This window comes from Populus nigra, chromosome 14 (assembly GCF_951802175.1).
Source record: "Populus nigra chromosome 14, ddPopNigr1.1, whole genome shotgun sequence".
Lineage (NCBI taxonomy): Eukaryota > Viridiplantae > Streptophyta > Magnoliopsida > Malpighiales > Salicaceae > Populus > Populus nigra.
Window position 1 is genome coordinate 10,820,673 of NC_084865.1, and position 23,320 is coordinate 10,843,992.

At 35.7% G+C, this 23,320-nt stretch overlaps 2 protein-coding genes across 3 annotated transcripts; one reads left to right on the top strand and one right to left on the bottom strand.

Annotated features, from left to right (window-relative positions):
- The first annotated feature begins 2,421 nt into the window (after positions 1 to 2,421).
- LOC133673204 (probable inactive receptor kinase At5g67200) lies at positions 2,422 to 6,567 on the top strand. Its single transcript, XM_062093914.1, has 2 exons — positions 2,422 to 4,000; positions 5,693 to 6,567. Exons 1-2 carry the CDS (start codon positions 2,518 to 2,520, stop codon positions 6,250 to 6,252), a joined length of 2,043 nt encoding a protein of 680 aa, XP_061949898.1. The 5' UTR covers positions 2,422 to 2,517; the 3' UTR covers positions 6,253 to 6,567.
- Positions 6,568 to 7,864: 1,297 nt separating this feature from the next.
- LOC133673203 (kinesin-like protein KIN-4A) lies at positions 7,865 to 19,265 on the bottom strand. 2 transcript variants are annotated; one of them, XM_062093911.1, is made up of 26 exons: positions 18,526 to 19,265; positions 18,044 to 18,190; positions 17,760 to 17,909; positions 17,098 to 17,351; positions 16,350 to 16,537; positions 16,042 to 16,166; positions 14,976 to 15,012; positions 14,733 to 14,824; positions 14,501 to 14,611; positions 14,273 to 14,386; positions 13,999 to 14,092; positions 13,729 to 13,841; positions 12,734 to 12,832; positions 12,542 to 12,655; positions 12,336 to 12,452; positions 12,159 to 12,239; positions 11,897 to 11,968; positions 11,558 to 11,651; positions 11,455 to 11,486; positions 10,961 to 11,058; positions 10,762 to 10,866; positions 10,331 to 10,552; positions 9,664 to 9,826; positions 9,098 to 9,253; positions 8,746 to 9,018; positions 7,865 to 8,197 (listed from the first exon to the last, which is right to left on the bottom strand). In XM_062093911.1, exons 1-25 carry the CDS (start codon positions 18,649 to 18,651, stop codon positions 8,815 to 8,817), a joined length of 3,108 nt encoding a protein of 1,035 aa, XP_061949895.1. In that variant the 5' UTR covers positions 18,652 to 19,265; the 3' UTR covers positions 7,865 to 8,197; positions 8,746 to 8,814. The 2 variants fall into 2 exon arrangements, with proteins under 2 accessions (XP_061949895.1, XP_061949896.1); XM_062093912.1 differs by lacking the exons at positions 17,760 to 17,909; positions 18,044 to 18,190; positions 18,526 to 19,265 and having other exon boundaries at positions 16,350 to 16,457; positions 17,098 to 17,237.
- Between the last annotated feature and the right edge of the window lie 4,055 nt (positions 19,266 to 23,320).

Sequence of the window (23,320 nt, forward strand, 5' to 3'; positions counted from 1 at the left end):
AAACCCACCTGACGTGACATTTGTGGTGTTTTTGGTTTGTTAGCATGCCCTCTTTTGTGGTCAAGAAAGCAGCATCAACTTTGCTCCTTGAAATATTGCCAAGGAAAGTGAGCATTGAAAGAAAAAGAAAGGCAAGAGGGCAAATCGTTTGTGACATGTTACGTAAGTGCGTTCGCTTTGAAAAACGGGGCAGATGGGCTTTGCTTTTCAAAAAGATGACATGATGCTGCTATCTTCAATCAAACTACCTCCCAAGAATTTGCAAATCAGTGAAATCCCACACCAAATTCTTGTAGTTGAGACAAATTACAAGTCCCAACTCATTGAAAACTATACTCCAAAGTTCTTGATTTGCTCGAATTTTATGTTTCAACAGCAATTTTCTTAAAAATATACGAGGTAGAAGGTGTCCACACCCTTCAGTTATTGATCAGCCCGACAGATTTTTTGATGTAATTACTTGTCGAGAAAAATTATTTTGTGGTCTGATTTTTGACATAAATAACTCCGACCGATGAAGATCTAATTTTAGTTAAGAAAATGCTTAAATAGTTAGAGTTATTCAGAAACTAAATTTCCAACGATTATCATGATCATATTATATATATATATATATATATATATATATATATATATATATATATCTGGACGTGCCCAAAAGGTGTTGAGCGAAAAAGACAGTAGAGCCCATAACCCACATCATTACTTGGTCAAATTGAGCAGTGCCTTCGTTGCAGTGTAATCTTCTGGTCTCAATCCAAATTAGATTGTCTTGGCGCACACTTGAAGCTTTCCATACCAATAATTTGCTACCGTAGCATGCTTGTTAGTTGCTGTTCCTGTCCCAAGCAGCTGGCTATTGATCAAGTTACCTCATCCTTTTCTTTTTTTCTTTTTCCAGGAAACTATTTTATATTTTCTCATAAAATGTTTTTCTATAATAATAGTAGTAATTATAATGATTTAGTGAGATAATAGCAATGAAGAAAAAGGTGATAGTGAAATAATCGTGATGAAATAAATAAAAAGATGTTGGTAGAGAAAAAGGTGATGATGAGATAGCAGTAATGATAATTGAGTTATTATTTATAAAATATCTTATGAAGTTTTATGAGTTAATTTTTTTTAAAGAAACAAGTTAAATTAAAGAGTAACTGTAAAATATTTTTTATGGATTAATTTTTATAAAAAATACTTTACAAGAAATAAATAAAAAAAACATCTTCTAGAAAATAGTTTTTGGGAAGAAATATAGAAACATGAGAAGAATATTTTACACAAGAATAAGTGGGACCAGTTTCCCATAACATCAAGGAAGGATTGGTGTGGAAATTAAAAAAAGAAAAAAAGTATATTCCTTTTCTTGATTTACTAAGTTTAAATCTTAAACATTTATGAGAACTTTTTAAATACACTTATTGATATGTGAGTGCGTTTTAAGTCCCTGGAGAAAAATAAAACTTGTTTTAATTTACGTGAAAACTAATATAAGAATATATTTTTATGATATAATAAAAAACAATATATCATATGATGTGTCCACCAATGACGGTGCACCCTAGTTCTGCTGGTCACGAGCTTGAGGGCTCACGGATGCTAAGTTGCTAACCATGTAACGCACCACTTATCATGACCACTAACTTGGAGCAGAAAGAGCACAGAACCATAGGTCCACACATGACAGAGCCATGACAAATGGGTGCCACTGTAGATTTTACAAATCGAAGCCATACAGGGTGCGTTTCATTGGGTATAATACTGTCTGAAAATTCACAGATACTGCATTGCAGTGTTGCCAGATGGACTTTGCTGCAACCTACAGGAGCTACGCGCGACTTTTAAAATTGTTTGTTTTCATGTTTAAAAAAAATTTATTTTTTTTAAATTATATTTTTATGTTTTTATATGTAAATATTACAAAATATTAATATATTTCTTAAAAATATTTTAAAAAATAATTATTACTATAATATCAAATAAACTCTGTATTACGGCGAGGAAGCTATCAACATTTTAGGGCTCCATGAGCATTGAGAATTTTTTTTTTTTGCATTTTAGAGCTTATAATCATTTTGATATTTGTTTTTATGATGGATTTATTTTTTAAAAAAAGCATAATTTAAATGTTTGATGTTGCTAATGTAATTTAAAACATAACTAGCTGTGCGGAGAAATAAATATTTAATAATAAAATAAGTTCATTATCAAAGTTAATATAATAAAAAAAAATTAAAATTAAGACAAAGATCTACAACATCTAACCTGTGAGATCACTATGGATGACACATTAAATGAAACAAATTAAGTATATAGAAAAAACTTTATCATGTTAATTTAATATTAGTATATTAAAATTATTAAAAAAAGCATGTTTCGAACGCAATAATAAAGAACCCTCGTACTAGACAATACACCCTAAAAAATCGCTCAATTTCTCTCCATTCTGTACTTCCACGTGACTTTCTGAATATCCCACTCGCTAAAAACCCAGCCAGCTGCCCACCAACACTCGACAATATGAAGCAACCACATACATCCTCCACTTCCCACTTCACAATGCCACTAAGCAACCCTCTCCTCCTCCTCCTCCTCCTCCTCCTCCTCCTCCTCACCACCCTCACCACCTCTCAGCTTGAGCAAACAACCTACCTTCCCCCACTAGACGCAGTTTCCATCCTCTCTTTCAAATCCAAAGCTGACTTAGACAACAAACTCTTCTACACCCTCAACGAACGTTTTGACTACTGTCAATGGCAAGGCATCAAATGTGCTCAAGGCCGTGTTGTCCGTGTTGTCCTTCAAGGTTTCGGTCTGCGTGGGACTTTCCCTCCCTTCACTCTTTCCCGGCTCGACCAACTTCGTGTCCTTTCTCTCCAAAACAACTCCCTCTCCGGTCCCATTCCTGACTTGTCCCCACTCTTTAACCTAAAATCTCTGTTTTTAAACCATAACTCTTTCTCTGCTTCTTTCCCTCCTTCCATTTTATTGCTCCATAGATTAACAGTTCTTGATCTTTCGTACAACAATCTCGCTGGACAGCTTCCGGTAAATTTATCTTCTTTGGACCGGTTAAACTCGCTCCAACTCGAGTTTAATCAGTTTAACGGGACACTCCCTTCTTTAGACCTCCGACTTCTTGTTTTCTTTAATGTTTCTGGTAATAACCTTACCGGCCCCATTCCTTTGACCCCTACATTGTCACGTTTTGACACTTCCTCTTTCTCCTTAAATCCTTATCTTTGTGGAGAGATTATTAATAAGGCTTGCAAGCCACGGTCTCCATTTTTTGATTCTTCGGCTTCTCCTACTGCTAGTTCGCCGGCAGGAGTGCCGTTTGGACAAAGCGCTCAAGCTGGAGGTGGGGTTGTAGTATCTATAACTCCTCCTTCTAAGCAGAAGCCTAGTAGAAGTGGTGTTGTATTGGGATTTACTGTTGGGGTTTCGGTTTTAGTACTGTCTTTGCTGTGCTTTGTTTTGGTTTTGGTCAAGAAACAGAAGCAAGAAAGACATGCCGAAGAAGAGAAAGAACAAGTGGTGACCGGGACGACTTCTCCGGTCAGAACACCTTCGAACAATCCGGCAATGCAAAGTCAAGTTGGAGAGAAGGGTCATGAGATTATAAATACGAAGGCGAAAGAAGGGCTGGTTCAACAAGTTAGGAAAGCAGAGAAGAGTGGGAGTTTAGTGTTTTGTGGAGGGAAAACACAGGTTTATACATTAGAGCAGTTAATGAGGGCATCTGCCGAGTTGCTGGGGAGGGGTACGATTGGAACTACTTATAAAGCTGTTCTTGATAATCAATTGATTGTTACAGTGAAAAGGCTAGATGCTAGTAAGACTGCAATTACTAGTAGTGATGTGTTTGAGAGGCACATGGATGTTGTCGGTGCGCTTAGACACCCAAATTTGGTGCCAATCGCTGCTTATTTTCAAGCTAAAGGAGAAAGGCTTGTTATCTTTGATTATCAACCCAATGGCAGCCTCTTCAATCTCATTCATGGTATTACTTTGTTTTTTTCCCCTTTCTTTCTTGAAGTTTGCCTTGGCAGAACTACATTTCTCTTGTTTCTGTTTCTGATTTCGTCACTTTCTGAGTTAGGACCACATCTCCACTACATGGTTTTTCTTCTTAATTTTAACATTTAAGGTATTTTCGGGCTAGCTCTTAGCACCGATGCTAAATCCTTCTCAGGTCACAGGCAGGCCTTAAGCAACAAGTCTTTATCCAAACCGGTACATTCATGAGAAATTATATTTCTCTAGGTCTCGCATATGATGCGAACGCTAGAATGACAACGTAGAGAGAGCAAACCAATGGCAATTTTGCTCAGATAAATTTCTGGCATTTCAGTTAAATTCAATGAATACATGAAAAGGAAAGTTCAGCCAAGATTTCATTTCATTTATAATGGACCTAGATAAGAAAAATAAATAATCCAGTTGGACCCATCTGCGAGTAGTGTCCTGATGTGTTATGTCACTGTTTGGTAATGTCTGGACGTGTGTGCTATTTAGCATTGGATGGCTCGTAACCTCTAAACTGTTGCAGCTTTTTAAGAATTTGGATTCTAATGTTCATGTTCCACTGCCGACAATCACGGTGTTGTTTTCAAAATGAACCAATTATTTATAAAGAAATGTAGTGGCTTTAATCATATTGTTGGCTAGACAGCAAGTCAAAGTGAATAGAAAATTTTGTCCTTACAGCTCCGTTGATGTAATGAAACAATCTCAAAGCATGGGTGGTTCCGCAACTGATCAACATTAACATGAATCACTGAATGGTACATTTACATGCTGCTCTGCTGTTAGTTTTTTGAAGTTTAAATCTTAGTCTTTGTTCTTGGTATCATCGTACGATCTTCATAGTAAATTGTACCAAGAAAATCATGTTAGGAAGACGCATGATTATCATCTTTTGAGACCATGATGCCATTCTTCATGGTCAACACTCTAGTGACAAAATCAGAGAGTTCATTCTTTTGTTGACTGATCTTATTGTTTATCCAAATGATTGGGAGGAATTAATGGTGCTTATCTTTCGACAGGCTCATAATTGTTTAGCATATGAATTAAGCGTAGATAGAAATGTTGAATATAAAGCCTGGGTGTAATGGTACCTTCTGTTGGCAGTGTTAGCCATCTTCTAAAAACATCAATTTGATGCTTTTTCAAGAGAAACACACCCAAAAGCGTAAGCTACTGCACTCCCAAGCATAAGCATAAGCGTAGTGGCTAATGCTTTTCTTAATACAATTTAACTTTCATAAAAGAAAAGGTTATTGTTCTGCCTTAATTGATCCTCATCCTGTAGATTGTATAGGATGCTTATGTTTTCCCAATTGTTAATACTGCATGTATTGCGTTGCCATTCTAATTGCATGTTTTCTAGAAATTGTATTTGAAAAACTCTTATATTAAAACAATTTTGTGATGATGGCGCTGTCATAACTTTAGCTGAGATTATGAAAGGCCTTTGTTAAAATAAAAATAAAAAAGGGCTGGATTTTATCATTTATTTTTTGGATGCCTCTGATGGATATGCATGGCATGATCACTTTTCGTCAGTGTGGTTCTCATCTTCCAATCAAATGTCATCAATTTGTTTTATGTTTGAACAGATTTTGCATCCTTGTTACTGCTATCAAAGAATTTTTTTCATACATAGTTTATAACAGAATAATTTGTGCAGGTTCAAGATCAACAAGGGCAAAGCCACTTCATTGGACATCATGCTTGAAGATAGCAGAAGATGTGGCACAGGGTCTTGCTTACATCCATCAAACGTCAAACCTTGTACATGGAAACCTGAAATCCGCCAATGTTCTACTTGGAGCTGATTTTGAGGCCTGCATCACAGACTACTGCCTTGCCATGCTTGCAGACACTTCTTCTAGTGAAAATCCTGATTCTGCAGCTTGTAAAGCACCTGAGACTCGCAAGGCTAGCCGTCGAGCCACTTCCAAATCTGATGTCTATGCATTTGGTGTGCTGTTACTGGAGCTTTTGACTGGTAAACATCCATCACAACATCCATACCTTGTGCCTGCTGATATGTTGGACTGGGTCAGAACAGTGAGAGATGACGGTAGTGGGGATGACAACCAGCTTGGAATGCTTACTGAAGTTGCTAGTGTTTGTAGCTTGACCTCACCGGAACAGAGGCCGGCAATGTGGCAAGTGTTAAAGATGATACAAGAGATAAAGGACAATGTCATGGTAGAAGATAATGCAGCTGATGGATATTCATAGCTCCTTTGTCTGTTTTCACACAATTGAAAGCATAGGAGAATTGAACTCGGGCTATCAGAACTGTCCTTTTGGAAGGTATGTACCCCCTTGAAGAATTATAGAATGGAATGATCAATGCGAGCTATGCGTGAAATGGGAAAATTTTCATTTCTCCAGACTTCCCCTGCAGAGGTTACCACCGTTCTCGATGTCACGGATGTGGGATATAGATCATGATTTTGTAAAGGCTGCTTGTTTTTTTCCTCTCTTTTTCCCCTCTTATGGAGTGTTTATGATCATTTTGATTTTTGAGGTTTACTTCATGATTACGCAGTATCTGTTTTTCTTGCCAAATCTACCAATGAAGGTTTGGACCGAGTCGATACGAAGTCCTTTTTAAGATAAATGTCCACATATTTTCAAGCAGGAGAGCCCAAAGCACTCTCGATGAATAGCAACATAAAAAGGACCATCTATTGCCAAAGAACAGGAGCATACATGGGCATGGATTTGATGTGTGGAGAGATAGAGAATTGGAGATTGCACGAGTAACATGATTTTCATGATATAGAAGTTGAAACTGAAGTGAAGATAATGTTGAAAAAAACGGTGGAGATGGAGCTGGTTAACTGCTTTCCCAGCAACCATGCCATCATACCTGAATTACTTCTCATCAATGAAGGCACTAGCTCATAGCAGCCATGAAGGATTCAACAGTTAACGACTATGCAGCTGGGCTAACTGAAGATGAATCAATCTCCAGACCAATGCGTTTGGGAATCCTAGATGACCTCCTCCACTCACAAGACCTTATCGGAGGTGAGAATACGATAAAGGTCAACCAGACCTCTCAAATGAATCATCCTTCCATTTTTCTATCCGAACATCCCAATAATGCCACCTCATAAAGGGCATCTTTACTGTAAAGGAGTGGTCCTACCTAAACCACAAACCATAACCAAGTAATCAACAGCATTTGTGATAGCTACAATGGTTTTATCTAATAATTTTGTTGATGAGAAACTTATCCCCAATGTATCCCACGCCTTACAAAGATGCACACAACACGCCATAGCAGCGCTGCAAAGGCTGTCATTTAGCGAGTTGGCTTTCACCCCTACAATGGTAAAGTTGCTCCTTTTCAGATAGTATCATCTTCATGAGATGGCCCTGCGGGCTGCATCCTGCTCTACTTTTGAGTACATGATCGGTGATATTTTTCATAATTGGATCCCTTTCAGTTTTCAGAGGCAATGGCCTGCATCTCCAGTTTTTGTCTAGCCAGACCCCACTGGGCCCAGACTGTAAGAAAAGCACTGATCTGATTTGAATAATTCAACTCAAGGCAGTTCCATTTGATTTCCCTGTGCAAGCATTCACGAAAACTGACAATGGAAAGTCTCTGGGACTGATAGAGTGTGGAGAAATAATAGAATATATGAAAGTCACTTTAGTTTCATGCAGGGACCATGCTTTATTTTTACATGGCAGCCCTTCGGCAATCGCCTCTAATTCAATAACCCACCATTTCACAGTGTTTTGGGCTCCAGAATTATATCAAAGTCAACAAAATGTGTCAAGACTTGAAGCCACGCTAGGATTCCCGAATGAACTAAGGAACAGGGCTAGCTGCTGGACCAAAAAACTACTCTTTATTTATATCTCTTGAACTAAATCGTAACATGTACAGGCAAACTGGAAACAACCTACAATGAAAGGAAACATTTCCTCTTATTATTTTTTAATAGCAATAAACTCAATAGATTAACAGGAAAAATCCACATCCTGAAGCACAGCATCAAAATCTTCTATCATACACACATGCTCAGTTGCTCAAACCTTCAGCCATTTTCCAAAATTTCGGTTAACCCATCAGCATGAGAAGATGCAGATGTCATGATTTAAGACGGCATCAGTAATTTCCCATTCTCTCTCTATAGTAACCTCTTTGCCAATGTACAACAGCCTGTATTGTTGCAAGGAAAATAGATGTCATGCATTCTTGCAGGGAGAAATAAGAATTTAAAGGGTAGTAAAGCTAAACCAATCACTCAAGATGACATGGGTTTGATTCCTTGGCAGAATGACAACATAATAACAGATCTGTGGAGCCGGTTTAAGCACGGGGCATGCAGAAAGTTACTCAGGAAAAGAGGGCCACAGTCCATATTCAAGGGCTCCTGATGCTTTAAATCACCAGAGTAAAAGGAAAAAATTAACTCAATCTTTTCCTGCAGAAAGGGCATCATCAGATCTGCTGCCACGATTTATTGGAATCACAAGTTGTCCACACCGATCTCATGGTAGTTTAAAGATGACAGTTTTACGCGAGTTTAAATCCAAAGTTTAATGATTCTATGATAATTTTGGTATTAAGAATAATCTGCCCACTGCAACTCTACCATGGGGTTGCACAGTGTATAGAACATTATGTTCAAATACTAAAAATTAACAAAATTTTCAATCCACCTGGTATGATGGTAAAAATATATGAAAAACAAGAGCAAGACTTACCTCATGAGTTTCACTCAACCATGAGTCAGATCATATAAGCAAGCAAGATATATGTACAGCATGTCGTGGTCATATCAGAGCCTGTGAGCGAGGCCTTGACCTCATGATTGTTTCATCACTGTGTTTGATCCACTCTGAGAGCTTCCATGGTTTCTGCCACTTCCATTTGAACTGAAGCAGCCACTGATGATGACTCCTCTTCCATCGCCAGAGTTTTCCAGTTTGCCCTAAAGCTGCCAATTTCTTCATTGACAAATGTCCAACCGGTACTATCTAAACTCGCAGCATAATTGCGTTTATTAATCAAAGGGGAAGCCACACTCTCAAATACAGCTAGAAGCAGGGGAATTACCTTTCCCGTTTGGTCTAGAAATGCCACCGATTCTCTAGCAGGCCCATTAACAATCCCAGGTGTAAATTTTAGTTGCTTTGGCGCTGGAAGCAACATTGGAGACAAATGACCACTCATGTTGTCTGCATAATGCTTCGAAGAACTGCGTGAGCTATCCTGTTGATTTTGATTCATAAGAGTAAGAAAATTACACTTCCTCCCAAAAAATAAAAAAGGAACTAGGATCCTCATTCATTGGTGCTAGGGGTTAGAAGCCAGGAATCAGGAAAGAAATGGTGTTTTCATCACAAATTCCAGAATATTGTTGAATCACAAGTAATAGAAACCCATTTACGATATCACATGAATGGACAATTGAAGCAAAATGTTACACAAGTATTTACAAAATGTTGTCGCCAGGCAAATATTTCAGCCTATGTTGAGGGGTTAATGGATCATCTCTTACAAATCTCTATGCTTAAAGTTGACCAAAATCTAGGATATTACAATTCATGACTTCGAATTAGAAGAACAAATGTAGCACGTATGATGATGAAAACTATGAAATGTTGAGTAGGCATTCTCACCGAAGCTGATGAGGCAAAGGCAATTGCAATAGCTTGTTCTCTCATCTTTTGCTCCTTCAGAAGGTCCTTCCTCTGGATCTCACTTTGTCTTAGTAAGATCAAAAGATCATTCAATTCATCTTTAGTTTCCTTGATTTCCATATTCTTTTCCCACAATCGGCATCTGATGACAAATGGATGCTACAATAGTCAGTTCTAACAGACATCCACCAAATTTTATCGCTATAAATAAGCTACAATTGACACTGTCATCAGTTAATCCAATTACAGAGGGAAGAAGGTAATTTGGGCAAGTAAAATTGGAAGTACAGAGTCTAAATAATGAATAATCCTAGTAAAACATTTGATCCTTGTCCATGTAAACCACCATCAACTTTCATCTTCTTTTCTTCTCCTGTTTGTTTGTTTCACGGAAAATTATGTCAGTGTAAATTGGTAAAGGAGAATGTCCATGTAAAAGTGAATCTAAAAGTGGCTCTTTTCTACTTCTAATCACTTAGCTTATATAATCTTTTACTTAACTGGGCACAGATTAGCCTTACATTTTCCGTATATCAAACTGACTGAAATTAGAAGTTAGTGAATCAAAACTGACTGAAATTCTTTGGGAAGGTATATCACAACAAAATCTGATTGCCAAAAGAAAAGGTCCATGTTTTCACTGCACCTATCATCTGCAGCTGCAGTAAGCATATACTGAAGCAGGTTCTTAGCTTCTCCCATTGAGCGTATTTGGTTCCAATGTCCACGACCAATAAAGGTACGCTCTCTTTCTCCTGCTTCTGAAAGTTGTGAAGCCATTGTTGCTAGGGCACTTGCAGATACTCTCAGCATGTTCTCCAAAAAAGCAATTCTAGCCATTCTTGCATTTGGTGACATCAACATCAATCTGGTTGGGTGAAAGAAACACAAACCTCTAAATTAATCCAATAAAGAAAAGGATACCTGTATTTCCATCTTATTACATCATAAGAGATTTTCTTCATGCATAATCCCAAATACATCCATCGATTGTTTCATGAATCATACTCAGGTTTGAAGCTGGTTAAACAATCATATTTGCAGGTTACAAATGAGAGCAATTAATTAGAAATATACCTAGTATGTCTATGTCCATTCTTTCCTTCTTGTGGACTACCCCCATTTGGAGAGAGCTGGTTCACTTGTTTCAACAAGGCTAACTCCTCCGCTAGTGCAGCATGTCTGTTGAGTTGTTCTAATTAATAAAATAACCATAGCATGTTGAAGAAAGCATGTACAGATAGCAACAAAGAAAAGTGATTTATTGACTACATACTCTTGTTTTTGCTTCTCATGTTGAAGACGAACTTCATGCACTTTCACCATGACTTCAAGCTCGTGATCAAGCCATCTTCTTAAGGATTTTTCATTGCCCTAAAAATCAAACTCAAATTAACTTATTTCTCATAATGATTTTGTAGGCTAAAATATGATCCAATTCACTGATGGGTCATTTCAATAGGTCAAGCTTACTGCTTCATAGTCTTTATGAGGTAGCTCATAATGTTTTAAAAGACACCGGAAGAAATTGAAATAAGCACACTTCTTATAATGTTTTAAAAGGCAGACAAAGGCATCCAGCATATGAACCTAATCATGTTAAACATATAATATTTTCAAAACAAACACAGAGAAGGAACATGTTGATTATGACTTAGAGCCTAAACTGAACCCAATCAGTCCATTCAGAGGTTGCTCTGATTTGAACAAAAGATGTTGACTCTATCAACTTATTACACTATAATCAACTGGAGAAGTCTAGATCATTACCTGCCCAGGCGATAAATGTCCATTGGAATTAGCTGTAAGGGACAATAAAACAATCAGTGTATCATAAATTTTAAAGAAACTAATTCAAAGAAAAAATATTTACCTGAGCTCTCACGTGGTGAAGACTTGCGGGCTTCCAACAACTCCTTTAGCCTTTTGCTAGCCATTGCCGCCTCCTCTGTCTTCCTTTGAAGAACCTGAAACAAGAGAACACCGATGCAACCTTCCTTAAATATTAATAAAACAAATCAACTACAAAGCCTAGTCAATGCTCGGTATTAGTTGCCACACCCCAGCACATGACCTAGTTTGGCCTACAGAACTGCTATAAGAAACAGGCAGTGCACAAACATGAAAAAATATATGGAAAACAGAAGCACCGGTAAGATGTTATTCATGATACTAATGCTTATACTATGCCTTGCCAGATATAGTTCCTTACCATTTTCTGACGTTGATGCAGGGCTTCAAGCTTATGCCTCTCATGCTCATTTCTCCTGCCCTCCTTTCTTAGCTGCTTGAGCAAAACCAAAATCAAAACCACAGAAGCACACAATTATAAAAAAAGAATAAAGTATGACAGAACTTGCCAACACCATGTTTGAAAACATCAAAGTGATGGATTAAAAAAATGATTTTGCAACAAAGCATAGCCCAACATTGTCGTTTCTTTTTTCTTCTTCTTCTTTTGGATAGTGAATCACCTGCAGCAATTCCTTCTCTTGACTGGCCTTCCATTGTCGAAATTGTTCTGCTTCTTGTTTTATCTTGTGTTGCAACTGAACCTAAAAATTGAAGAATGCATGAGTTGGAGAAATATCAAAAACATAAGATATGATTAAGGTAATCAAAAAATTTGCAAAAGCTGAGTGGAAACCAACCTTTTGAGCCTTGATATATTGTATTTCAGCTTGCAACCTATTCGCTGCTTCATCACTTCTTTGTTTTTGCTTCAAAAGCTCGAAGTGGCTTTCTTGTTTCTTTTTAAGATCTAAAATCTGAATATGTATGATGGAATATAGCTTACAATCACACAAAAGAACATGTCATGCCAACAGAATGACGACCAGATGAAGCATAATGTCACCTGTGCCTCAAGTGCTTTTAATTTCTGAGAATGAATATCTTGTGTTTTCTGTGCTTGTCCATCAGAATTGGCAGCAAGGTTCTCAATTTCAACCAATAAATGATCCCTCTCTTGCTGTGTTCATTTTACTTATCATCAGCCATAACAGTGAAGCTGAAGTAAACAGCAAATATTCAATCATGTACAATTTACCTGAACAGTTCTTTTCTCTTCCTCGAGTTCCAAGATTTTCTTCCTGAACTGCTGCTTCAGAACTTCAGTGTCAACCCCTCCAAAAAGTTTCATCTCAGACTGCATAAAAAAAGAGTAAACTGAGGCCAAACTCAACATGCTGGACAGATATCAAAAGAATTTCTTTGTGATTTTGATCACTAAAATGTAAGAATTTCTTGGGGGGGGGGGGGGGAAATGAAGTTTAATCGATAATCAACATTTAAGGTTACTTAAGGGAGTATGACTGCATATGGCAACTAGAATTGGACATGCTTGGCTATTATAAGATAACATGCTTATACATCAGCATCAAGTTAGTTTGACTAAGAAGCAACGCAAAAATAGGTTCCTTGGATAAGTTAAAACTAAAAATCAACTAACTTAGAAGATATGCCAGCCTGCATTGTTACATTCCTGTCCACCCAAAAGAAGGTTATTAAATAGTCATAGCAAAAATCTGCATATCCAGTTCTTCAAACAACACAAAATAGAATAAGTTCCAAAAGCATCACCTTCCTATTTTGTAGAATGTTTCAAATAATCGATATTTTCATAGAAGAAACAGCATGGATAGTTTCAGGAGGCACCAAGAGTTTTATTAGGAGCATTGGTGCTACAGGGCAACACACACACAAAAATGCTCCAAGAAAACAAAAAGGAGATGTAAGCACTCAGACTTTAGAAACTCTAACATCTCCAAACATCAAAGGTTGTAGGTCCCACAAAAGATCAAACCAGCCACAATAAAATGGATGATGTGCAATGGAAAATGGAAATAGAAACACACGCACCTTTATTTTAAATGCATGGGTGTGTGTGAATATATATTAGCTGGATCGAAAGTTTTTATTATTATTTTTTTGGATGAAAAATTAATTTCAATCTAAAGTACTTATTTTTCCAATCGTTAAACTAACAAAATCATTTCTTATCATCAATGTATGAGATTTATAGAACAAGGCCACAAACAGAACCTCTTTTTGCTCCAAACGTTTGTTCAGCTCATTCAATTCTTTATCCATTGTGCTTTGTATAAGTGTGTGCTCCCATTCTTTTGCTGCTTCATCAATTTCCCCAGAGCTATCACCTGCAGAATGCAGTTGCAATCAAGATGTAAGAGAAGTGGCAAATGGAACACATGACTTGCATAATATAACCATAATAGGTGTGGCAGCTCCTTTGATCTACTCCCTAAATTATTCTTCTACAACAGGCTGGACAATATTAGTAAACAAGAAATTTACCTGATATGCCTTCATCCATATAATACTCAGATGAGTCCATACTCTGAAAGTTCCTCTTAAGTCCATCACTTTTTGCAGAAGTGGCATGCCCCTCCTGAGGTTTAAAACCAAAATGCATTACTATGAATCTAATAATTAAAATTAGATGTCACTACATTAGTGAAAAAAATGTAAATAAAACCATAAGGTACCAATAAGGAAATATTATTTTGGGGAAAACAAAACCAGAATAAGAAAAGAGAATAGATAAAAATTAGAATTTCCTTTGACATACATAAGCATCAATTTCACACTTCTCTGTAATAGCACATCGGCTCCGGTATTCATGAAGTTTTCGAGAAAGGTCCTCATTTGTAGCCTCAAGCCAAGCAATCCTTTCCCTGAGAACCTGTTGAAGCAAAGGTTTTAACTCATTAAGCATACCACAACTAAAGGCATATATTTCCCTAAAAACAAAATGAACTAACTTGATCGAATCATGGTATTAGAAGATTGCATATACCTGTACTTCATCTGAAGCAGCTGTAACCCCGCGAGCACAAAGTTCTGCCTGCAAGTACTTTAACTGTTGGCGCATCTGTTGCATCTCATTGGATATTAAATCTCTATTAGCCTGTATAACAAAAAGAGATTCATTGCATCACGATAGGTGGCAGTTGAGACCTGATCAATTTTACAATCTACAAGATATGTATGGCAGGCCACGCAATATTTAAGTGATAGAAGAAACTTACAACTGGCTTATTTTGAATATTGCGTGCACGGTTTGCGTATTTGAGAGTGTTGAGAGTCTCCTCAGCATTGATGTCAGCAGGACTGATGCAAGCTGGAAGAAAGAAAACTTTCAGAAATTGAAGAACAATATAAGTTTCTAATTACATTATAGATAGCAATCTAAATCAAGATATCTTGAAAATATCTGCATCTTGTCACCAAAAGGTGCTTTTAAAGAAAATTTTAGCATAACTATTGATTACCTATCATAACAGTTTTGCTGTTTCCACCAAGAGAATCCTGCCAAAGAATAATCAGAAACATTAAGAAGAGAAATTGAATTGGCAAAAGGAAACTCTTTAACACTTCCTAAATTCTGGTAAGACCTGGAAAAGATCTTGTTTGTAATTTCTGATGCCAACAAATCCACCACTCTGATATTGTGTTCCATTAAATTTTAAAACCAAAAATGCGGAACCATTATCAACTGATACCTAATGTCTAAAGCCCCAACAACTAAATTTTAACATACATAACTACACCCATTATGAACCCGCCAATTACCAAATGACTAACTAGTAGGTGAAAAGTTTCCTACACTATGAACAGCCGTATGAAACTACATTGTTTGTTAATATCCTCAATCCCTTGTTGTTTGCAGCATAATGCTTAACAGCTGAAACAAACACAGTAAGTGTAGCCTAACAGAGGTGCACAGCACATGGAGAAACAACAATAACAAACCAAGACAATATTGGCCTCTCCTATACCATGTTCATCAGCCCAAAATTTTAATCATCAGAAAGTAGACTCGTATTAAATTTAAGCATCTTACCGGCATTTTTGCTAATACTAATTAGCACCTATTTAGTCTTAATGTGTAGCTTTAATGTATACTATGTGCAAAAACGTTTTTCACTACTTAAAACAATTGAGACATCTGAAGCTTAAAATACCAAGCGGAGAGGCCCATAAATATCAGACTTTGCATTTGACCACTTAAGAATTACTCAACATCCATAAAAAAAAATAAAAAAATAAAAATTACTGAGAGCCTTGTAACGTGACCTATCTGAATGGAACTTGTTGTAAGACAAATGCATAATGAGAATTACCAAGTCATATGCTTTATAAGGCAAATGTTTCTTTTAATTTGCATTGACCTTTTTAGTTTGTAATAACATAGTAAAATATGCTGATGAGATGTCAGTAACATGGGAAATCAGCGTAACCATTGGTTGCATAGATATTAGGGAATTGCATGAATCATGTCAACATTAGCTACACGAATTAGTAACATGAACAAACATTTTTCTTTGTTAGTCTAACCTGTAAGAGTCGGGTCAGTTTACTGTCTCGGTAGGGAACATGCATGCCTTCTTTTCGCTTTTTTTCATCCCCCAAAGCACTGATGACATTACCAAGTGCAAGAAGCCCCTTATTAATGTGAATACCTGCTCGTGTAAACATAGTTGATACTTTGTCACAACAACAACCAAGCCTCAATCCCAGACTTGATGAGGTCAGCCATGTGTGTGTGTGTGTGTGTGTGTGTGTGTGTGTGAGAGAGAGAGAGAGAGAGAGAATAGTAGTGAGAGAAAAAGCTAGAGTATGTTAGCTAAAGTTCATTTACCTACCTTCTTTCAAACGAAGACCGTCAGTACCAGTTCTTTTTGCTCGTTCAGATCCAGCTAGATCTACCAAATGGAGCTTTGCACAGAAATACTCTTCACCCATATCCTCATCTGGAGTGTCATTAACAGGAGAAACTGAATGGAGTTTGCGCATCTGTTCTAATGTGATCGTGAATATGGCATGCGACCGACTTTTATGAACATGAAGAAGGGAACGACATGACATTAGACTATGAAAATACATTGCCAAGTTATAATGATGAAATAAGCCTTCATAGCATCTACATTTATAACTTCAATATACCTATCTCTAGCAAAAAGGAGAGAACCCTGTTTTTGCAGCTAAAATGGAACGTAGATGGACAAAAAAAAATACTAATTATTTTATGAACTCAGCACAAAAAGATTACCATATGATTACCAAACTCCTTAAGTGAATTTTCCATCGTTTGCCATATTTTACTTTCTTACTATCGTATTCTTTTTGAAGCCTCATCTTCCATTCAATACTTGTTTTGCTGTCAAATACAGCTATGGATATTTGAGAAATTTAGTTACCTATTAAATAGAAAGGATTACCCCCAATTGTAAAGTGAAGTTTCATAGTTAATATCAACTTTCAAATAGCAAAAGTAATTGAAGAGTGTTTCTCAACCAAAAGTTTTAATTGCTTCAATAGGAAGGCATGGAAAGTTAGTCAGAATGAAATCTTAAATTAGGCAGAATGGATCTTTTGATGTTCACAGTTTACCTGGACTGGTTATTCATATTTGTACTTCCTGTTGCCCTACATAATGATCCTTGCTCCAAGCACGCTGCCATTTCTTGCAATGTACTGACAGCTACTTCAGTTGATCCTGCTAGAGTTATAACTCCATTCGATGCTTCACGAATTTGTATTGGAGACTTCCCAGGAACTGCAACTTTCCCAGCATGTCCATTAGCAACCACTGATTTACTCTCAGATGCAGAATCCAGCAAGTCTCTCACTTCTTCCCTTAAGATCTTCAAATTGGAAACCCAATAATTAAATGCTCAACATGGAGGAAATCATGTATTAATGAACATTCTATGACAAAAGAATAGCAGCCTATCCATCAGTTGCCAATTTATACACTATATAAAACTGGATTTCTGTCCAAAATTTCTTCTCAGTGTCCATGGCATTAACACAAGAAAAGATATTTTAACCTACCACATGTTAGTCAATATCATTTTAATTTAAAATTTGATTTTCCCCTTTTCATATAATTACATAGTTCTGTAGAGGAAGCTTTGAAGATTAATATCTTTTTACATACCAAACATGATGCATTGAACTAAATAGTTAGCACCATTTATGGTGCACGACTCAGGGCATATCTTTAGGTCCTTAATCATCTGAGACTGACAGTTTCTCTATGAAATACCTACCTCTATGAAGGACACATGCAATTGGAATTCCGTTTGATGCTTCAGCGTTTCAATCTTGTTGAATAATGCACCCATAACTTGAGGAATCAGTCCGGTCTGGCAACCATCTTTGAAGCCAGTTCCCATGGTATATGTTTTCCCCGATCCCGTCTGCAGCACCGTGTGTGTGTGTGTATGTGTATCATTATCAATCTCCAATTAGAAAACCCAGCATTCGTGAGAAATCATATGCAAGAGCAGTGGCATTGTATTGAAGGTAATATTTGGGGCGGGGTAGGCATTACCTGACCATACGCAAGAACCGTGGCATTGTATCCTTGGAACAATCCATCAACAAGTGGAGCAACACATTGTTCAAACATGGCAGATGACTCTGCGCCACCATTTCCATAGACATGATCAAATGTAAATGAATGTGTCCCAATTTGTACCTAAGACATCATCAAAACCCTCAACATTCTTACCCCTTGTTTCTTAAAATATCCGAAAATTCAACTTCCTAACAATTGATAAAGAGACTATGCGCGTCCAACAATATAACGAATTATCAACAAAGCCAGAGAAGGAAAAAAATCAACAAACAGAAAAAGAAAATGGCATGCAGTACAGGTATGGTAATAAGGTAAGTAGTGAGCAGATTCAGGTCATCAATAATCAAGAAAGAAGACAAGAAACTCAACAAAGATTACATTAAATTCTTAATTCAGCTCATACAACAACAAGAGAGAGAGAGAGAGAGTGGGGAACTAGAGAACTACATAGACACCTGAGGTAGTCGAGGAACAACAGAAACACAATCTTTACAACCTTGAAGACGCTCGTCGGCAATAAGGGGTCGGATATGAAGCGCAACCTTAACACTACAAATCTCCGATGACGGTGTCATTTCCATAAGCAGTTAAGAAGAAGAAGAAGAGAGAGGAACGAGGAGGTAAATACTTTCCTTGGAAGATAGATTAGTTAGTTAGAGAGAAATTATGGCGAGGAAAATGACAGAGCAGCAACGAAGACAAGAGGAAGGCGGGGTTGGGATATTTGTTCGGATGGGGTAATCACTGTTAAACTCAATTAATAACTTCCATTAATTATTCTTCCCTCTTTTGTTTGTTGTGTGAACAAGTTGTTGCAGCTTCATTTTCTTCACTGCTCCTGAGCCGCAGACAGACAAATATTATATTACTACCACCAGTAAAAGCAGGAGCAGTGAGTCGGAGTGAGTTGGAGCGAGCGAGTACAACAGCTTACTTCGACCAATAAAAGGCAGCCCAACCCCCTCTGGCTGTCTGTATCTGCTGCTTGGTGTTCGTACGTGTAGACGCTCCACTCCTAGACTGGTACTCGAAGAAGAGTACCGCCCTTCTTCTTCTCTTTTATTTTTCTTTAATTATCAAAAAAAATTAAAAAAATTAAAAATACATTTAAAAAACACTTAAACATCACGGTAAGCAAGAGACCTGCACTAGTCTTTAAGTATATATATTTTTATATAGTGAAGGAAGGCCTAAAGAGCCGAAAGCAACGGCCAGGATCAAAACCAAAACGTAAGACGAAGGAACAAACAGCTTTCTGGGGCCTCCGTCACGTGCTAATAACTTCACCAAGCCTTATAGCTGGCTGGATCCACTAATCCCACTTTTGTTACATTTGCTTACATTTCTCAATGCCAGCTGTCTTTTTTTCCTTCATCGTTTTGGTTGGCAAATGGCAATGAGAGTTAAAAGTAACTTTTTGAGCTTGGCTGGTTTATTCCTTTCTTCCCGGGGGATCCAAATGGAAAGCTGTAGGGAAAAAAAAACTATTTTTTTAAATTTTTAATGAAGAAAAATCAATTCTTAATATTCAAAAGCATTAAAATACATTATTTAAATATCAATTCTTCCATCTCTGCAACTTTTCTCAATGCTTTTATAAAAAAAATTAAAAAAATTAATATTAAATATATTAAAATACAAATGAATTGTTAAAATAAGTGTTTTTTTATTGGAGTGCACATAAAAAAAAATCTTATTTATGCTATTCAAAAAATTGTTTCAATAATTTAGTTTTTCTAAATGATTTTTTCATTAGAGATACTATTAGCTACTTTAATACATGATTTCTTTTAGGTTTTTTTGATAAAAGATATATTTCCCATATACATTGTATTTAAATTTAAATGAGTTTAATAAAAAAAAATCTAGCCTTAAAGCTTGAATATATAAAAAAAAAAAAAAAACAAGCAAACCTCTTTATTATCAATTTATATGTGAAATATAAAGTATTTTTTTCTTTTTTTTTTCTTTCAAATAAGGTTACACCTATTAGAAGAAATGTAATGTCAATTTATATGTTATCATCTATATACATTGCTTGATTATAGGGTGTTTAGAAGTATAATAACAATTATTTTTTAAAGTATTTGTTACTCAAAAATGTATCAAAATAATATTTTTTATTTTTAAAAATTATTTTTGATATCAGTACATCAAAATGATCTGAAAATATTTTAAAAAATATTCATTTAAAATTAAAAAAAACATAAAAATTTTAATTTTTTTAAACATAAAATCAAATTGATTAATGGGGTACAATATAAGTTAAGCAAACTGCCGGATAGAACAATTACTTGCAACATCTTTGACTGTAAGAAATGTTAGGAGAGAAATTTGCTTAAATCTCAACCTTGAAGTTTCGTTTTCTTTACCTAATTCTGAATTCTTGGACTTCATTAATTCGACCGTTAGCTTGGATGCTAGCTAAGGAACCATAAGAAGGCCCCCACTCGTAAATATGATTTCAAACAGTACCCACCTTGACTTAATTACATGGTTAGTTCTTATGTTTAACATGATCTTAGTTGTTAGTTATTGACTTAATTACATGGTTAGTTCTTATGTTTAACATGATCTTAGCTGTTAGTGTCGTGTTTGGTCTGCACCACAACATCAAAATCAACCTCATCTTGTCCTAAAACGATCATGATTAGGATTCAAGGGAGGAGGCTAATCGGCACAAAACTACAAATGTTGTGCTTTCTAAAGAGTTCGGTGGTCAGATTTTGTTAATGATGATGGATTGACTGACTTCCATTTTAGATCGATTGAGAGGTCCACCGAATTCTTTCCTTAATTGGAAGGCAACATCGACATAATTGATACCGTTCAATTCTCCTAGTAGAGATACTTTGAAATTGAAACATCAGCCGTAGTCTATACTTTGTTTGTTAGCCCCCATTTTTATTAAACTTGATTAGTAAATTAACTTTGAAATTTATTTAATTTTTTATTTATTTCATATTTAAAATTAATACACTTAAAAATTGTTTATCACATTGAAAAATTTTTAAAAAAAAAACTTGCACATTGATAAAAAGAAGATGAAGAAAATATTGTATGGCTTTTAAGAAATTTTCTAGCGTTGTTATAGGTCGTTTGGTCCTTGTAACATGTTTATAAAGTGTAACTACCGAATAATTCCTGGAATCAACTTTTTCCTGCCTAATGTCAAGGAGTATGTTTTGGTTTTAAACCTCGGGTTTTTTGAAATTATCATGTGAATTAAGGGTATTTTGATCTTTTTATAATTTAAAAAAATAGTTAGTGTATATAAAATACACGATGACAAGTGAGAAGTGTTAACATCTTTTAAGCGGAGTGTGAGGCGTCTCCTGGTGCCCGTTGATGGCCTTCAATGACAATGTCTGAAGCATTATACCACCCTCTATATAGTGGGCTGGTGCGTGTCAGCATCAACAGCCCGACAGAGCTCCAGTAAATATTTTTCTCCTCCTCTCTTTTTTTTCTCTCCTCTACCTCAAAAAATGGGTTGGCCTTGTAAAGTTGTAAAGTGGTCCTTAATCTTTTAATTATATCGAATTTGATTTATTTATTTTTCAATTTCATCCCTTGGCATTTGATTTTTATATTTTTTTATTAAATCTAATCCTCATTCTTTTTATTTCTATTTATTTTGCTTCTAATCTTTTTCTAATTGAAATTTATTTTTTTCCAGTTCTCTTATTGATTAATTTTTTTTTTCAATTTAATCACTCATTTTTTAAATTCAATTGGATTTTCATTTTATATTTGGTGTTTATTTTCTTATCATGTTTTTAAACCCCGGTCCAGGAATCGACCATCGTCATGTCTCGGGTCACGAGTTGGGTCGAGTGATCGAGGTTACCAGTGTCAATCAGGTTTTTTTATTGTGTAGGAAGTAAAAATAACATTATTTTGATAAAAAAAATAATGGCAAAAAAATAAAAATCAATGAGTGTTGATATGATTTTCTCCTAACTAATCGCTTGATTTTTTATTCAGCTAAAAAGTAAAAATTGTATTTTTTTGTTAAAAAAATAATAGAGAAAAAAATTCAATTATGATCCTTTTTTTATTGTTCTTTCTTTATTTTAGATTTTTTTTTTCATTTTCATCCATATCCATTTGATTTTGTTTAGTTTTTATATCAAATATGATACTCATTTTCTTGATTGTTGTTTTTTTTATTCTTTTCTTGGTTTGTATTTTATTTCAATTTTGTCCCTCATCATTTTATTTTATTTATTTTATTTTTAGATTTAGTCCTTATTTTTGTAATTGTTTTTTTTATCATTTCTTAATTTGTTTTTTTCTTTCAATTTTATCCTTCGATATTTTATTTCGTTTGTTTTTTTATCCAATCTTGCTTGTTATTTTTTTAATTGCTCTTTTTATCATTTTTTAATTATATTTTTCGATTAAGTTTCTCATTATTTTCTTTTATTATTTTGTATATCAAATTTGATCATTATGATTTTGATTATGATTTTTTTTTATAATTAAGAATTTTGTTTAAGATATTTTTTTTGATTTTTTGTATGGTTATTTTGATCTTGTTGATTTCGAAAATTAAAAATATTAACCAACCTCATGGCGCAGCGCGGGGAAAAAAAATCTAGTAAATGACAGAGGGAAATGTTATTTCCAAGTATCATTGATAATAATCTCTCTTTTTTCCTAGACACGTCCCAGTTTCTTAATACTTTCATGTATGTAGTAATGCCCTACACGAGGACACGCTGCTTTTCAGGAATTCAAGAGTGTGTTTTGCAGTGGTCAAGATGGTTTTGCTCGGTAATCAATCATGCTTTTTGACTCGGGCAATACTATGATTTCGAGGGATGGAGATTGCTGCCATTAAGATTACACAGCATAATCTTATTGTTGAAACGAATATAAGAAATTATGAGCAGACACCATGTGTAAGCCATCGAAATCAACATCGCAAAGCATCCAATGCTAGAGGAGGATCCCTTGACTCAGCTTTAATATATTCGAAATCAAGCTGAGGGGTGAAGCTGTGGGATCAAACGAGGTGATTTAGTACAGTGGACATATAATTATGAAAAAAAAACAACAGCATGGTACTGAGAGAGGTGGATGATCAGTCCAGAAGAGACTAAATGGGCCATATTCTGAATTCCGGTAAAAAAAAAAGACTACTTGCTATTCCAGCAAGAACCAGAGAGAGCTTTTTTCTTCCCTCCTTTACTTTCCTGACCATTTTTATCCCCAGCTGCGCTTTCTGGCCTCAGTGGGCCTCTT

Bases quoted from the DNA above. Each gene is read 5' to 3' on its own strand.
- LOC133673204 (XM_062093914.1), top strand. From the start codon at position 2,518: ATGAAGCAACCACATACATCCTCCACTTCCCACTTCACAATGCCACTA. The intron at 4,001-5,692 runs GTATTACTTTGT...TAATTTGTGCAG, and splicing joins CCTCTTCAATCTCATTCATG to GTTCAAGATCAACAAGGGCA.
- LOC133673203 (XM_062093911.1), bottom strand. From the start codon at position 18,651: ATGGAAATGACACCGTCATCGGAGATTTGTAGTGTTAAGGTTGCGCTT. The intron at 11,969-12,158 runs GTGATTCACTAT...TTGCTCAAGCAG, and splicing joins AAGAGAAGGAATTGCTGCAG to CTAAGAAAGGAGGGCAGGAG. The intron at 9,827-10,330 runs GTGCAGTGAAAA...ATTTGTCATCAG, and splicing joins ACTGCAGCTGCAGATGATAG to ATGCCGATTGTGGGAAAAGA.